General features: G+C 41.4%; 1 protein-coding gene across 2 annotated transcripts in view; it reads right to left on the reverse strand.

Annotated features, from left to right (window-relative positions):
* RBMS1 (RNA binding motif single stranded interacting protein 1) overlaps window positions 1-15,393 on the reverse strand; it is a 137,018-nt gene extending 121,625 nt beyond the window's left edge. Inside the window, exon 1 of one of the 2 annotated variants that reach the window (XM_015869076.2) lies at window positions 15,016-15,393. In XM_015869076.2, the coding sequence (XP_015724562.1) occupies window positions 15,016-15,090 (75 nt within the window). In that variant the 5' untranslated portion in view covers window positions 15,091-15,393. The remainder of the gene's footprint in view (window positions 1-15,015) is intronic. The other variant, XM_015869077.2, reaches the window with a different exon arrangement.
* Window positions 15,394-15,823: the final 430 nt, after the last annotated feature.

Below are 15,823 nucleotides of genomic sequence, written 5' to 3' on the forward strand. Positions count from 1 at the left end.
ACTTTCCAAAATGAAATTAAATTCCAGACTTTCCTATAACCTCAGTACTTACAATATGCAAGAAAGAAGACATCAAAAAGAACGCAGAGAAATCTCATCTGCATTCTTCTAAGTATGCTGGGGCCCAATCCTGAATAGTGCATGCAGACAAAATTGTCACTTAGGTAAGTGAATGAATATTCATTATGCATTTATTTACTTGTAGCATTATTGGATTTAGCCATCTAATTAAAACTATTAAAAGTATTAATTAGAAGGCAATACAGTTAATAGAGTTTTAGTTTACTGAGCTTAGTGCACCAAATTTGCTCAATTAAGCCTTGTCTACACTCACAAACTCACCAGAACTACTCTAAAATAACCTCTGTTAGCAGACATGCAGGTATGCGGACATCTATGCAGGAATTCATAGCAATCACTAATTCCAGAAAACTGTTTCCTTACAATTTGCACTACATTAAATTTTTAAGTGTGGAAAAGGTCCAAATCTTGTTAGCATCAGTATTCTGCACCTTTGATAACTTTTATTTTCTAAGCCTCCAGTGTGCTTACATCACTGTTTTCAAACACGAGAAGCTCAGTCCTGAAAAGCAGGAACTAAAGTCTTGTGTATCCATACAAACTGTATCAGATTAAAGGGAGAATAGTTAGAAACCCTTGTAAGTAACTCCATGAGAAAGCAATCACAGTTGAGAATAAGAATGCCTTTTCTTATTTGGCTGGCTTTGAAAGTGGATTAAGCTGTTTTGGACAATGGGACTCTTATTGAAGAAGAAAGCCCCACTCACTTGAAATTATTTGGGGATAATTATTCCAGAATACTTAATAAATCCTTATACCTGGCCTTCCACCAGCGCTCGCTGTGCTGGTATTGTGCACAATGCCTGCAAAGCAGTTGTCTCTCAAAGAACCCTACTGACAGAATCAAGCAATTAGATGCCAAAAAGCATTCTCAGAGGATCGCTGCACATGAGAAATGCAGGACAAAACTACGCACTGCCAAAATGCAGGGATTTTATCATTTTTTGTGGGCTAGCATCACAAATACAAGCACTGGTTAAAAAAAGAACAATAAAAAATGAAAGCAAAACAAAATGTCATACAAAAAAAAGTCACAAAAAAAAAAAAAAAAAAAGGAAGCAGGAGAAACAGAGCTGTTAAATCTGAACAAAATAAAAGTTATCTTCTATCAACCAGATGTAGCTTCAGGATAGAACATACAAAGTGTGAAATCATTACCTACTGTTTATGACTCTTTCCTCATAAAACTAAAGCCCTTCTTTGGGCTGTGTTGATCCATAGTAGTAGGCTGGCAGAAAACACACTCTCTGTCTTACCTCTCTGTACAACCATCATCTACACCACCTCCAGAAGTTACCACAAAGTAGAGATGCATTCTGGCCACCACACAAAAAATATGAATTAAAACATGTAAATGTGTCCCATCTCTGTTTGAGGAACAGAAAACGATGTTCTCTGGTGGGCAACTTTTAGCACTTAAACCTGCTCTTGGTCTTGCTTTTCCCTACAAGTGATCTTAATCTGAAGAGAAAGCCCATCTCTGCTCACCAAAGCAGGCTGTGCTGTTATTTCTAGCCTGAGCTCAGGCTGCCAGCAAAGGAACCTTGGCCTCGGATTTTCCATCTGACTGACACATGACCAGACAGCACGCTCAGACACAGAAGGGTTCTAACATTTGTACCCAAAGTGCAAATGAAATGATGAAAACTATAATATGAGAAGGCACGGCTCTATGTGCAAAGTTTAAAAACATGAATTTATGCTGTTATAATTTCACTCAGGCTGCGCTATACAACTGTTATATTTTCCAACTGAGCTCTTTTTCTTTTTTTCTTTCTTTCTTTCTTTTTTTTTTTTTTTTTTTTTTTTTTTTTTAATATTGAGATGGCTGCTGAATTCTTTTCTTTAGCCACTTTTGCCAGGAGTACTGTGCGATACAGTCTAGTGATAAAATCTGCCTGCCAAGTGGATGCCAACTATTTCTGCATTTAGTCTTTACTATAGCATATATTTCTTGCACTTGCATTGATGCCAGACCCACCAGGATGAGAGAATTTATGAAAATGTTGAAAATAAAAAAGAATAATAACATCACCACATCACTTAAGAGCATGCTCAAGAAGTCCTTATGCTTACACTATTTTCAGTGTAATAAAAAAAGAAGAAGAAGTTACAAGAAACAAGATTAAATGGCAAATTCTGGCAAGCTTACCTTTGTAAGGTACTTCCACAGCATCACACTATGGACACACCAGCTTAGAGGCAAAGATAACTGCCAAATTTATCCCACAGATATCTTTTGTCCTCTCAAAATCTACATGAAACAAGACCTTTCCCGGAGGTTTTGCCTGTCTATCCTACAAAATTCCACTGTTTCTGTAGAATAACCTTTAATTTTTGCTGAACTTTAGCAGTGCCCAAAATGAGTTCTTGCAGAATGCTGTCTTAAATCCCCTTTTGTGGGCAAGGCAGCTCTCCCTGGGCAGCCTGGCAACCAGAGCTGCCTTCTCATGCCATGCTCTGGCACACAAGGCACAGCCACTCTACTCGGCTCTCTGCCCTTTCTCTTTCCTGCCCTTTCTGCCTTACTCTTTTCCCTTATCTTTTCTCTACAGCAATTTGCCTCTTTCAAAAACTACTTCTCATGTTTTCCCTCCATCTTATTTTGCATTTCTCACTTATGTTTTCTTCTTTTCCTATCTCAAATGATGAGACAATGCTAAAGAGATGGGCCTATGGCCAGGTTTAGAGTTGATTTAAGCCATTTTAAGGGATTTAAGGGATAAGCTCAGTGCCGGAGGTTTGAAGAAAGCCAGGCCAATGGGCTCTGTAGATCACCCCCAATTCTGTGCTCAGGCCACCAGCCCAGAGATGTCTGCTGTTTCAGTGTAGCCATCGCTACATACAACTACAGAAACCAAAGTACTCAGGTATTGTTATCATACTGGTGCCTTGAGTCTTTCTTTCCTCTTTTGTAGATACTATTCCTAAAAGTACCGATTATCAAAAGATCCTCACAAAGCTATGAGGTGATCCCAGACACAGCTCTCACCTTTTTGTTCCCAGAAAGCCCAGCTCAGTCTCCTGATATTCTTCAGTAATTAGGCGAGTAGAAATGCTCAGACTTGTATACAGCAAGCCCTGATATCAGAAAGCCTTCACTTCACTGTCTCCAAGGTATCCACAGTAAATGGCTCCCGAATTCAGCTTTGGCTGGCATGAACAATACTCTGGTACAGCCTAGAGATTCTGCATCTGTCTCATCTAAACTGAAAAAAATGGGGGTCTGTAGCAAAATAAATACAGATGATCTTATAATATTTTATATTTTTAAATATTAACTTGCAAAAAAATACAATGAAGATCCTCCTGCATGACTTTTCTGCAAAGACAAGATTCCATGGCCATGAAATTAAACTACACATGGAGCTCACTATCAGTGTCAACAGAAGGCCTATGGTCTTAATTCATGAGAAAAATCACAGCAAAGTGACTGTTTTACACATGAATGCCTTCATTTCACACAGGCAGCAACACGGGTTATTTAATAAATAATACATGTACATACGTACATCACTAGTTTGCCCAATATCTTGAATTACAGACCACTCTGCAGAGACACCACACTGTCAAGAATCCAAGAGTAATAATACCTAGTCCATTAAGGAAATTGAATCAACAGCAAGTATTTCCTAACAACTGGCACATAAATCTAAAGTAATATATATATATGGCACATTTCAAAATGTGTATATACAATGTTAGCAATTGCTACCAGAAAACAGGGATCTGCAGCAACCTCCCTTGACGACAGCAGCTGGATGAGATGCAGCACACTTTCCACCAGTGACAGAGATGGAATAAATGTTTGGAGAAGACACTCAGATGAAGCCCTACTTTTAAGAAGATCCACTCCAGAAAAATACAGGAGCTATATTGTTCAACATATATGCATTTCTAGACTTGACATGAATATCAGCAAGAGGAGCCATTTATGCTAATCTTCACAGAGATAAGTGGGGTACAAGTAAGCACAGAAAATGGCCTACTGTGTTTCACCTGAGTTAAAAAATGAATATTTATTATTCATTTCTCCATTGTTCAATTATTCATTTGACACAGAACTCCACTTTCATTTTTAAAAGGAGGAAAGTGGAAGCAGATATAACATGCGTAGTCGCTTTTCTGCATCTTTTGGGGCAGTATGACACAGTAAACTGCCATTCTTTCACTTTTACAGTGTGGGGCTGCTTTTTTTTTCCTCCCAGAATGACACACAGCTACTTTGCATGTAAGCGTTAGACATTAGATATCCCCCTAGTCCCAGGCAAACAACTAAATAGAAGTAAAATATAGCATTTAAAATTCCCAAGAAGACAAATACATAATGTATATGCATGAATTTCTCCTCAATCCTTATTTTTTGTAAAAATCTTCACATTTCTTTATGTTCAGATAGCCCAGCCACCATCAAGGTAAACATGCTAAGATAAAGGAGGAAGTAAAGAAGTGTTCATTAAGGTAATCCCATTTCCATTATAATAATTTGGAGCAATAATGCCACTGTCCAGCCAGAAGGAAGTCATTTTAAGGCTAACATTATCCTGTCTCTAAATATATATTCTGGCACCAAACAAGGGAACTGATTTTCAGAATAAATGAACAACCACAGACACACTTCTTAGCAGTGTGAAGAAAAAAAGAGGAAAATAAAACAAAAATGAACTGATATTTTTTTTCTAATCATCAGCTTGGCTGCTAACTAAACCTGGTTGGTTGATTTACTGGTTTTTTGTTTGTCTGTGGTCTTGTGGGGTTTCTTCTTTGCTTTTGTTTTCCATCAGAATCAACATCTTCAGGATTAACTTCAGGGTTTGGGATCATTAAAGATTCTGATTATCATACGTTCAAGTGAGAATCCTTATAACACATAGGGGAGAGAGTATATGAAAGACACTTGAGAGAAGTCCTGACAGGGTGGGCTGGAGGTGCTGATGAGTAGGTTGAAAGCTGTTCAGACATCCATAGATTCTAACACTGATGAATTTACTATAATTTCCAAGAAAAGTCACGTGAGATACAGCTGAACTGTAAAGGAAGGGCAACACACTCATTCTTCCCCTGTTTTCTCTACCAGAAAATCAGAACATTGCTCTCCTGAGTCCACTTTGCTGCTCCTGTAAATAGTATCTGCTCGTAGAGAAACAAGATGTAATTTAGAGTTAATTGTTGTTGGTTTTTTCCTACTATTATTTTTAATCCATGAGCAAGATAAAAAGTTATCAGCAAATTCATATGTGATGCAGGAACAAGAAACATCAGCCTAAAGAAGTAATTTCATATGAGAACATATACATGTCTGTCACAACCTACAACATCATCTTTGTAGCCCTACAATGCCCTGACAGGAGAAAAATAAACAGACAAACAAAATCTTAAATTTTAAGCAGCTTATATATGATACTAGCTGAAATGGGATAAAGGAACTTGCATGCTGAAGAGATTATTGAAATGGCATTTGTATATTTGTAGAATACACATAAAAAGAAAAAGATAATTCCTTCTATGCCTTTCCTTTCCAAATGCCACACCACAGCCTACAGCGAGGAAACACGGACAGAACAGTTACTTTAGAGATGGTTACACTGATGATACACTTATCAGAGCGCACTTTATAGGATCACAGCTAACTCAGTTTGTTTGGGATGTCTGGAGGTCATCCAGTCCAACTTCCTCTGAGAGCAGCTTCAGCTGGAGCAGGTGGTACAAGGACAGAAATACCACAGCCTTTCTCCACACTTGTTCAGGTGCTTGGCCACCCTTGTGGCAAGAAAAAATTAGTTCATATCTAATTACAATTTTCTCATGTTACAACTTGCACCTATTGCCTTGAATCCTATTGACTACTCTGTGAGAAAACTATCAGATCCACAGACAATGGAGGGCAGTGGATGTCATTCACATTGATTTCATTCTCTCACTCTATACTATTGCACCCAAGGTTGGACTTTATGGTTTGGAAGGGTGGACAAGTTGATGGGAATTAAACTGGAACAGTCAGGCTCAGAGAACCCCAGTTAATGGGTCACTTCCTACCTAGAGGCCAGTAACCACTGGAGCACTGCAGGTGCCTATATCAGAACTGGCCTGCTTAGCACATTTACAACAGCTTTGCTTTACATGCACAGCCCTTCACGCTGGGACAGGCTGGGGGCTGCTCTGCTGGAACAGGCCTGGGGCTGAGCAGCACACCCTCAAGCACAGCTCCCGGGGTGAGGGAAGCAATTGAGCCCTTCTGCTCTGCATTCAACAAAGCAAAATAACTCAACTGTGTCAAAAGAACAACTGAATATCACTAATGTATCTTCCCACCTGGAACAACCAAAGAATCTGAACTTTAGGGTCAAAAGAGGTAAGAGGAATTCTGGAGGCTTTGGTCCTGTGAGCAGAGATGTTCATCACTACAGAATACCCCTATGAATTCCTCTCACTTTAAAATGCAATTGTCAAAAGCGAAACTGGAAGGAACCAGAAGGTCACAGGCGCTATTCAAGGAACTCAAAGCTTCTATCACAAACCTTTCCTAAATGTTTTTTCTAGGAGACAGAATGTTTTAGCTAGTACTTTTCCAAATGAGTCACTAACACCCTTGTCTTAATTCTACAGTTGCTGCTATTCTGAAGTGCCAGCCTTCCCCCCCTCTCTCCAGAATGAAATAAAATATCAATGTTGCACTGTGCTGAAAATGGAAAGTTAGATGTAACATTATGCTACAAGGTCTCATTTACTTTCAATTCTTTCTTCCTCACAGACCTGTAGCTACCTTAAGGACTCTCAGCAACTTACTTCACACTTTCCCCCACATGCATTGGTTGTAAGAATGAAACACAGACTGAACTGTTTTGTTTTTAAACATTCACTGCACCAATTATCAAACTCAATTTAAAACAGAGAGTGAGAAATAAATTCATAAAAAATGATGCTAGCATTAGCTTACACGTGCAATCACAGATATAGGTTACCTATGAGCAATGTCATATCTTCCTTTGGTTTGGATCCTTCATCCTTGCTGCTAAGGACATGGAAAAAACTGTAATTAGAGAAGCAAGCAACATCATTTTGTTGTATGAAAGCAGGAGATGAGCGGGTATACTATTCTGGGGGCACAGCTTTACCCCACAGCCATGAAAATCTCCAGCTTCTCAGGTTTCTCATTAGTTGCTGCACTGCAATAATTCATTACATTTGGGAGTTTGGGGGTTAGTTTTCTGTCAGACTGGTTTCTTGATTCAGCTCAGTGAGTGACCACGCCAGTACTGGCACTCAGGAAGGGGCAGGAATGAGTTGCCCGGGGCAATGGGGAAAGACAAGACTGCCCTTTTTGGCTGCTGTGCATAGCTATGTAAAATTAAAGTGATTATGTAGCTATGGCCTGAGGGACTGAAGAGGTCACAGATACTGCCACAGCCTATAAACTGCCACAGAAACTGTGTCAGTGTGTGTTGCCAAGAGACAAGCAAGGGAATTCAGTTCTTAACCTGTAGTAAAAGCCACAAAGTGAAACCCATTCCTCCTACCCCTGGATGGAGGACCAAGCCCTCACTCTTAGCTTTCTTTGGTCTTGCGGAACACTCTTGGTTAGCACTCTTTATCCATTTGGAATGACTTTGAAGTAATTTCCATGGGCCTTACGCATTATAACGAAACTTCAGAAGTTTAGCTCAAATATATTTTGAAATATTTTCATCAAGCCTGAGCAATTGAGCATAAGTACAGCTTCATACCATGAAGAAAGCAGTTAATCAAGCCCATCATGAAATATGTGAACTGTGGTACCCATGTCCAAGCCAAGCTCTTAGCCTTCCTCAATAAGACAATATAACTCAGCTTAGAATTTAACAAAATTACATTTAAAGGCAGAGCTCTGTATTTTCAGCAGAGGATTACTAAGCAGGTACATAAATGCAGATAATAATTACCACCTATTAGCTACAGTAAATACGAGCTGGATTTGTTGTGTGCCTGTGTTCTGACTGACATGAATTAAATTCAGATAAACAGATTCTTATCAGCACATTTGCCCAACATTTTTCACTGCTCTGAGTAAGTAGGTGCTTTTCCCACAGACAGTTGTGACCACAGCTCTGCACAGACCATAGAACACATGCAATACAACAAAAAAACAAGTATACCACTTGCAGCAAGCTTTTAGCTAGATTTGAGCATGTATCTCATATCTTTCTCAAACTGAAAACATCATTTCACGAAAAACAGTGTATTTTATATTGTTATTTATTCCTGATTCTGGCTACTTAGAAGGCTGTAACTGAAAATGCAACTGTATCGACCTGCATTTTTCAGTTTATTACCATGCCTTTGTTCAAACCTCTTTATTGATATCACAACAAGTGTACTTCATTAGGAGCACTGAATCAGTAGCATCAATTATCTTTCTGAGTAAGACTGATGGATCTGGTATCAACATTGATAGGACAGATTGCTGGGCTACAAAGCACGTTAGCAATTCTCTCAGGTTTTTGTTTGTTTTATTTTGATCATTTTATGTATGCCCTAAATAGAAAAGTAGTTTTAAAGAGTGCTTTGCTAAATTGTGTTAATCTCCACTGGAAATTTTCAATAATTTGGCAAATCTCTGTGTTCCTTCAGCTTGAAGTGGAAACTTAGAAGTTTACTCACAGGAAATTTCATCATTGATTGAGACCTGCATTTTTATGCTCAAAGCAGCAGCAAAGAATTTTGAAGAACACAGTCCTTTTTACATATAAGTGTAAGAAGGCAAACAGCAAGCACAGCTCTGGTTTATAGAGAAAACTATCATCATTACCAAAAGTAACAGTAAAGTTGTGAAAGAAAACATACTTTAAAGCACTATTTTATTGAAAGAAATTTAACTTCTCCCCCACAAACTTACTGCATGCTTTTCATGACTGCCTTGGGATACTGCACTGAAAGCAAAGCTAAAAAATACATTAGTACAAATCAGACACGCCACACAGTTCTCATCTCCTGTGGTTGTTGCCCACTTACTTCATAGACCCTTATCACTGAAAAAATGATCTGAACGCAGTTTCGGAATACACCTGGTGCCTGGGGAGATAACAACCAAGCACAACAGGAAAACAGCACTGAATGAGCTTTTTGAGCCTTTTTCAAGCCATATATTGGTTTACCACTTTTGCGTAAAAGTCAATCCCATAATATTACTGGGCTCAGGATCTGACTCATACACCAGCAGTAAAGTTACTACAGAATCAAGTAGAGGGACTAAGATTTTGTTGACATTTGTTAAATGAGGCCAATCATGCAGTATCAAATTAAGCCCCAAGCACAGTGTACTCCAGGGATGAGTTTAGTCTCCAACTTCTTGAAATTACAGACCTAATAAGAATCTGTCATTTCTGCCATTAATGATGTGAGGAAAAGATCTTTTCTTTGTAATATGCAAATTCAGCCTTTAAGCACATATATATGTGAATATATATATATACATACATACATAAATACATATATACACATCCATATATATATATATATATATAGGTTACATTAAGGCAAGAAAGTCATGGCTTTTTAAACCACTCTTAAAACAATTCCATAGCAAAACATACAAAACAAGCACATCTTAAGGGCACTATCACTGCCTCTCCTTGATAACAGCCTTGAGCACACCATCTACACATTACACTGCCTCACTTTGTCTCCTCCCAAATTATGAATAGTATGTTATTGCAAGTCACCTCCAAATTAAACATAACCAGCAGATCCCAAGCACTAATCAAATTTCAAAGAAATAATAAAACTTTGCTCATTTGAAATCAAAAGCAAAACTCACATTGACTTCAATGAAGCCAGTCTTCACAATGAAGACACTGTGAAATATTTCTGCACTTTGTGTATCTTTATCAGCATCAGAGTAATTTACAGAATTACAATGGTGATGCACTTGAACACACAATACATTAACACACGTCCTTCCTCACTCCACCAAACAATGCCATGTTTCCAGTGTGGAGTATCTAGGCTCAATCTTTAAATTATTGCTATTAACAGCGTATCTGGTTGCATCTTGCTTCTGGTGTGTATTTACCCATCAGACTAATCTGACATTATATCTCAAGTGAGGCCTTGGTACAGAATAATTCAAGGCAAAATTGGAGTATTTCAAGGCAAAGAGGACAAATGCGTGCACAGCAATGTGCAAACTTTGCCTGATCCAATTCTAGTAAGGATTCAATTTCTGAAAATACAAGAATTATTTTTCTGAAGAGCATATTTCTAGTTCACAGCAAGCTACCCAAACTAAACTTCAAAAGTTAAAAGGAGCTGTAACTGGGACAAGGACAGAGATCTCCACTCAAACGATGACAGCAGGAATGATTACATAAACCAGCCACTGAGATCAGTCACAAAAAGCCAGTGGCCTCTCAGGTGGATGGACACAACCATTCCCAATTCTGGAACGGACGTTTGGGAGAAGACAAAACGCTGTTCATGGGGAACACTCTTCCCTTCTCCATTTTTTACATCCCCCGAGATTATTAAATGGAGCTGGAGGGATCATTTCCAGCGCTTTCAAGTATTACTTCCACAATGTGGTGCACTTTCAGAAGGGGTTCTTTGGGTAGTTACACCTAAGGGACACAATAAAACCTTTGCCTTGCAGGAATAGGAAAGAACACATTTAAGAGGCTAATGGGATCATGTATCTGTGTGAAAACAAAAAAGGTCTGCCTGCAGCAAACCTGTGATTCCCCTCACCCCACTCCTCAATGGATATTCAAACCCTGCCCGGAACCAGAGACATCAGAATTATGGACAATTAAAAACTTAGCAAATGTGTATATTATTTCTATCAGATTTTATAAACACATTCACCCATTCTCTGTGTTCCTATAAACCCATCTTGCCTCTCATTGTGTACAGATTTTGCAGTCATAGGGTATATGAAGTAAAAATAAACAAAACTGATTAGAACTGGTAATCATCTGTGCTGGTTGAAATCAGCTCAGAAGCCAGTAACACTTTTTAGAGGGCAGCAGACATTTGCTGGTCATAGAAAGCCGAGGAAAGGAAATCAGCAGCAGCAAACCATTGGGGTGTTCTGCAGCTTCAGCTCTAGAATCAGCAGCTCCTTCATCTGCCTGCTAGCTCTGTGCCCTGGATGCTAAACGGCAGATTACCCACAGCCTCCTAATAAGAAAGTTTCCTATCTGCGTTGTAGCATTATTACAGCAAGGTCCCTTTTATCTGGTGTCCCAGTTACTCTGCCATCAACAGGTTTGCACAAAAACTCAATGTTCCCATTTTAAAGTTTGCTGTCAACAGCCTGAAAACACATCTTTGACATGGTAGGATCTGCCTGCTCACCTCCTGTTTCCATCCATCCACAGAACTGCCTACAAACCTACACACAGTTCCGGAAATATTAGTTCTAACTGCAAGGGCACTCAATTTGCAGCCACCAAATGACACAGTTAAGCAGCTGGAAGGATGGCATAAGGAAATTTAGCAAAATTCACAAGATTTGTGAATTGAGTTGTTGTCATCTAACACCACGTGAAAGAGATAGTACGTGATTGTTATCTATTATCTATTGCTATAAAATGCCCACACTTCAAATAAATCAAGCCCTCCATAACAAACATTGCCTTTTTCTACAAACACTTTCATACACTAAGAAAATCTGCGTTAAGATACAGAAGTCTATCACTAGAATTAGACAGTTAGATTGTCGCGTTATTCTCCAAAGAAAAAAAAAACAATATGGACAGCTAGGACAAAGTCTTTGTAAATCAGTGTGTGCTGAGTCCCCAAACTCCTTTAGAACAGTAGGTAAAGGAAAACAAAGCAGAAATTCCCATCTGTTCCTTACTTGACCAAAACAAACAAGGTACGGCCTGATGATGCCCATTTATATTTGTTTATCAGCACTCCAGCTGCCTGGCTTTTGTTACAACACTGCCCTGCATGCCTACCAGTCAGAATGGCATTTAAGGTTTAGTAAAACATATATATTTTAATTAGTATCATTTTCTAAAATCTCAATGTCCACCAGACTTTGGAAATATGTTTGATGCTCTCTGACATGCCAAGCAATGTTACAATACAGGAACCGTCCTAAAACATACACTTAATAGAAGATGCAAAAAAAAAATTAATAGATATTAATTTAGTAAAATAGCGTAAAAATGGTGTGAGCCCAGAAAAAACAGGAGGTTATAAAAGCTTAAACTTGAAACCATTTCAAACTTTCTATTTGCACAGCCATGATGATTTTTCATATTAAAAGCCTTACACCTTCTTCCAATGTTTATTTTGTTCATTTTATTTAAGTAAGCCCATGGCTTCCCTCATCTCTTTCAATGCTGAACGCCCCACGATTAAGGGGAAGGAGGTGCTGAATCATGGCAACTGTTTGTATTTCCTCCCAGAATACGTGACTGAAACAGCTTCAATGCTTCATGGATAAGATTGCGAAGATCATAACAGATAAACACAAAATCTGTTCTTAAAATTTATAGCATATTTTGTAGCAATTAAAAGTCAACCATATCACATTTAACCCTAAGAACCATTAGCAGTGCATGCAACATCTAATGAGTATTTCTGAGCTCTCAATGGAGAAAAAAAAATATATATATTTTTTCAAGTATATATATATATTTGGGGAAAATATATATTTTTTCAAGTATATATATATATTTGGGGAAAATATATATTTTTTCAAGTATATATATATATTTGGGGAAAATATATATTTTTTCAAGTATATATTTATATATTTTCAAGTAATTTCTGTCATCTACTAATCATCAGTTTGTGGTTTATTAGTCAGCAGATTTTCCATCATCACTTAAGGAAGGACAAGATGCGAAGCAAAACTTCCAGCCTCAGTATCAATTCCTTTCCCCCTGTGTGACCATCCACTGCCAACCACACAGACAGCAAAGGCTATTCAGTTCTATTCTAATGAGGTTCTGACAAGAACCAAAGCTCTCTCCAGAATTACTGACATGTTCAGTGTACTGGGCAGTGGTTCTTTTTAGAATCCAAGGAACAAACCAACTGGAAAAGATGAATTAAATTATTTTTTTCAGAGAGGATTCATAATGAGATTTCTTCCATTACTGAATTCTGCATGCTCGAATGTCAAAACTCAGGGGTACCGGCCCTCCTGCCCCCAGCAAGGGGCCACCTGGTCTCTTTCCTTTTTTTAAAACCAAGATCTCTCAAAGGAGGGAACTTTAGATCCCAGATATTTGATTTCACGTGTGTAGGTCAAACAGCTGTGAGCTCTCCCTGCTGAAACAAAGTAACGTGATTTCAGGCCCCATCATTTCATAGTGAAGACTGCAAGATGTTTTGAAGAAGATGTCCCTGGCTGTAATGCAAATCAATATCAAATTATCTGTACAGGAAACATTTTCAGAAGATGGTCCATCAAGCTTTCTCATAGGATCATGGATTTCTAGGACCATATCCTAGTAACTACAGTAAGCTATTAGAGCTCTCCTCCCTCTTCAATTATTTACAGGTCAGGAAAGCCAAGTGACATTGCTTTATGCATATTCAATGGTACAGACTTGGTTCCGAACTTACTAACGCCACATCAAATCACAAAAGTAAACGCTTCTGAACAAAGACATTTTCTCATTTGAGAATGCAGATATAGGCGTACATTGGAGAGCGGAGTGATGCAAGGGGCTATCTGCCAGGCATTGTACTTTCCTAAAAATAATGCATGGAAATATCCATATCTAAAGAGTGGTGAAGCGACACCTCTGCGGCATAATCTGTAAATGGTGACACGCTCTCCTGTTTAGCCCAGTGTCAATTACACACGTAAGAGATAATTACTCACTTCAAATCACCTAAAGACCTTCATCGTATTTCTGTCAATTTCTGTGTATGTGAAAGAACGTTTCAAAGCCTCCTCACTGCTGACTTGTAAAACGTCTCATGACTGTCAGACCAAATCTATTTTTCGGCCAAGCGCTATAAATTACATCTCACAATACAGTATCACAGGGCACAATGAACAGAAGAGCCTATCGTATGTGCAGATAAAGAGAATTCTTGTCCTCTCACTGCCATACAGGCCGGGCACTTCCATGGAGGAAAAAAAAATAAGAAAAAAAAAAAGAGAAAAGGAAGGAAAAAATCAAACCACAGCACAGTTATAACCTCTAACAAAAAGTTCACACACTGAAGCCTCATATGGGTCCGTTTTGATTTGTGAGGAGTGACACTGGTGGTTGGAGAGGCTTATGCTAAATGTTCCAGACAGCTGATGCAACCACCTCTGCATCTGCCAGTTTGCAGCGTGATGCTTCTAGAGCAGCGTAAGGGCTGGCTGCCCTCACAGCCTCAGAGGAGAGAAGGAAAAAATAATAAAAAGGACAAAAACCTGGGGATCTAACACCGCTACAACTGCTAAAATCCATTTTCCGGCGCACGGCAGCTACCCGCAGACAGCACGAACCGTCGGCAGCCGGCTCCTAAACGCCTTTTCAAGCCAGTTTGGAAACTGCGAGGCGGCTGCTCACAAAGGTCCAACTCCTCAGACAATGCGGACCCGCCGGCGCTCGGCCAGGCGGCGGTGTCCCCACCGGGTTGAAATTACGATCGCCACCGGCATATCGCGGCCGTGCCCCTTCCCCGGCCCAAAGCGCGGCCAACAGCAGCGTCTCGGGGCCGCCGCCCGAACTCTGGGTCGTTCCCCGAGCAAAGCCGGACGACGGCGGCGGCGGGGCCCGCGGAGCTCCGCTTTGCCGAGGGCGTGCGGGGGAAGGGAGCGCCGGGAGGATGAGGAGGGTCCGGCGGGGCGGCGGGCAGGCGGCGAGGAGCCGGCAGGAAGGGGCCGCCGGCTCTTTCCTGTCTCCGACCTCCGGACGATCCCGCCCGTCCCCCCCCCCGGGCCGCGTCCGCGCCCCGGACCCCGTCCGGCTGCAGCCCCGCCACGCCGTGCCCTACCTTCGCCTGCAGATACTGGGGGTAGTAGTAGGTGGTGTACTGGGGGTACATCTGCTGTTTCCACACTTTGCCCATGAAGCTGGAAATGTAGCCTGCAGTGCAGGGTTGGGGGGGCACTTTAGGGGGCTCCGGCCGCCTCTCCGTCTCTCCTCCTCGCTGGCGGCGGCGGCGGCTGCTGCTCCTCGGCCGAGCGCGGACCTTCCTCCTCCGCCCCGAAGCCACAGCGGAGCGGGCAGCGGGGGCAGGCGCTCTCTCTCTCTCTCTCTTCCCCAGCGAGTTGCTGCCAAGTCCCCGCCCGGCCGGGCCGAGCAGCGGCGGGCCGGCTGCGGAGCGGGGAGCTCTCGGGGCGGCGGCGGCGGTACCAGGCGGCGGGGCCGGGCTGGCGGCGAGCGGGAGGAGGGAAGGGAGGGGGCGAGGGGCGGCGCTTAGCCCCGCTCCGCGCCCGCCGGGTGAGCCCCGGGCCCGACCGGCGGCGGGGCAACCCCGGGGATAGTGCGGGGCCGGGCAGCGAGGAGCGGAACGGGGGGTCGGAGCTTCGGCTGCGGAAGGGCTGCGGTGGTCGCGCCCGCAGCCGGCGCGGCTCTGACCTAATTAGCCGGCTCGGGCTTTGTTACCGCCTTTGTGCGGCTCGAAGCGGAGAGGTGATGCCGGGCCCAGGTTTTCGGGAGGACTGGGGACGATTTCGGACAGCTCCGTTTGGCTGGCGGCGAGGGGTCTGTCGGGCTGTTGGGATGAGAAGAAACCGCAGTTCTAAAGCCAGAACGGCAGCCACAGTACCGGACCGAATTGTCCGTCTGGTCCTTAGTGC

The sequence above is a fragment of the Coturnix japonica genome, chromosome 7 (genome assembly GCF_001577835.2).
Source record: "Coturnix japonica isolate 7356 chromosome 7, Coturnix japonica 2.1, whole genome shotgun sequence".
In the NCBI taxonomy this organism is placed as follows: Eukaryota; Metazoa; Chordata; class Aves; order Galliformes; family Phasianidae; genus Coturnix; species Coturnix japonica.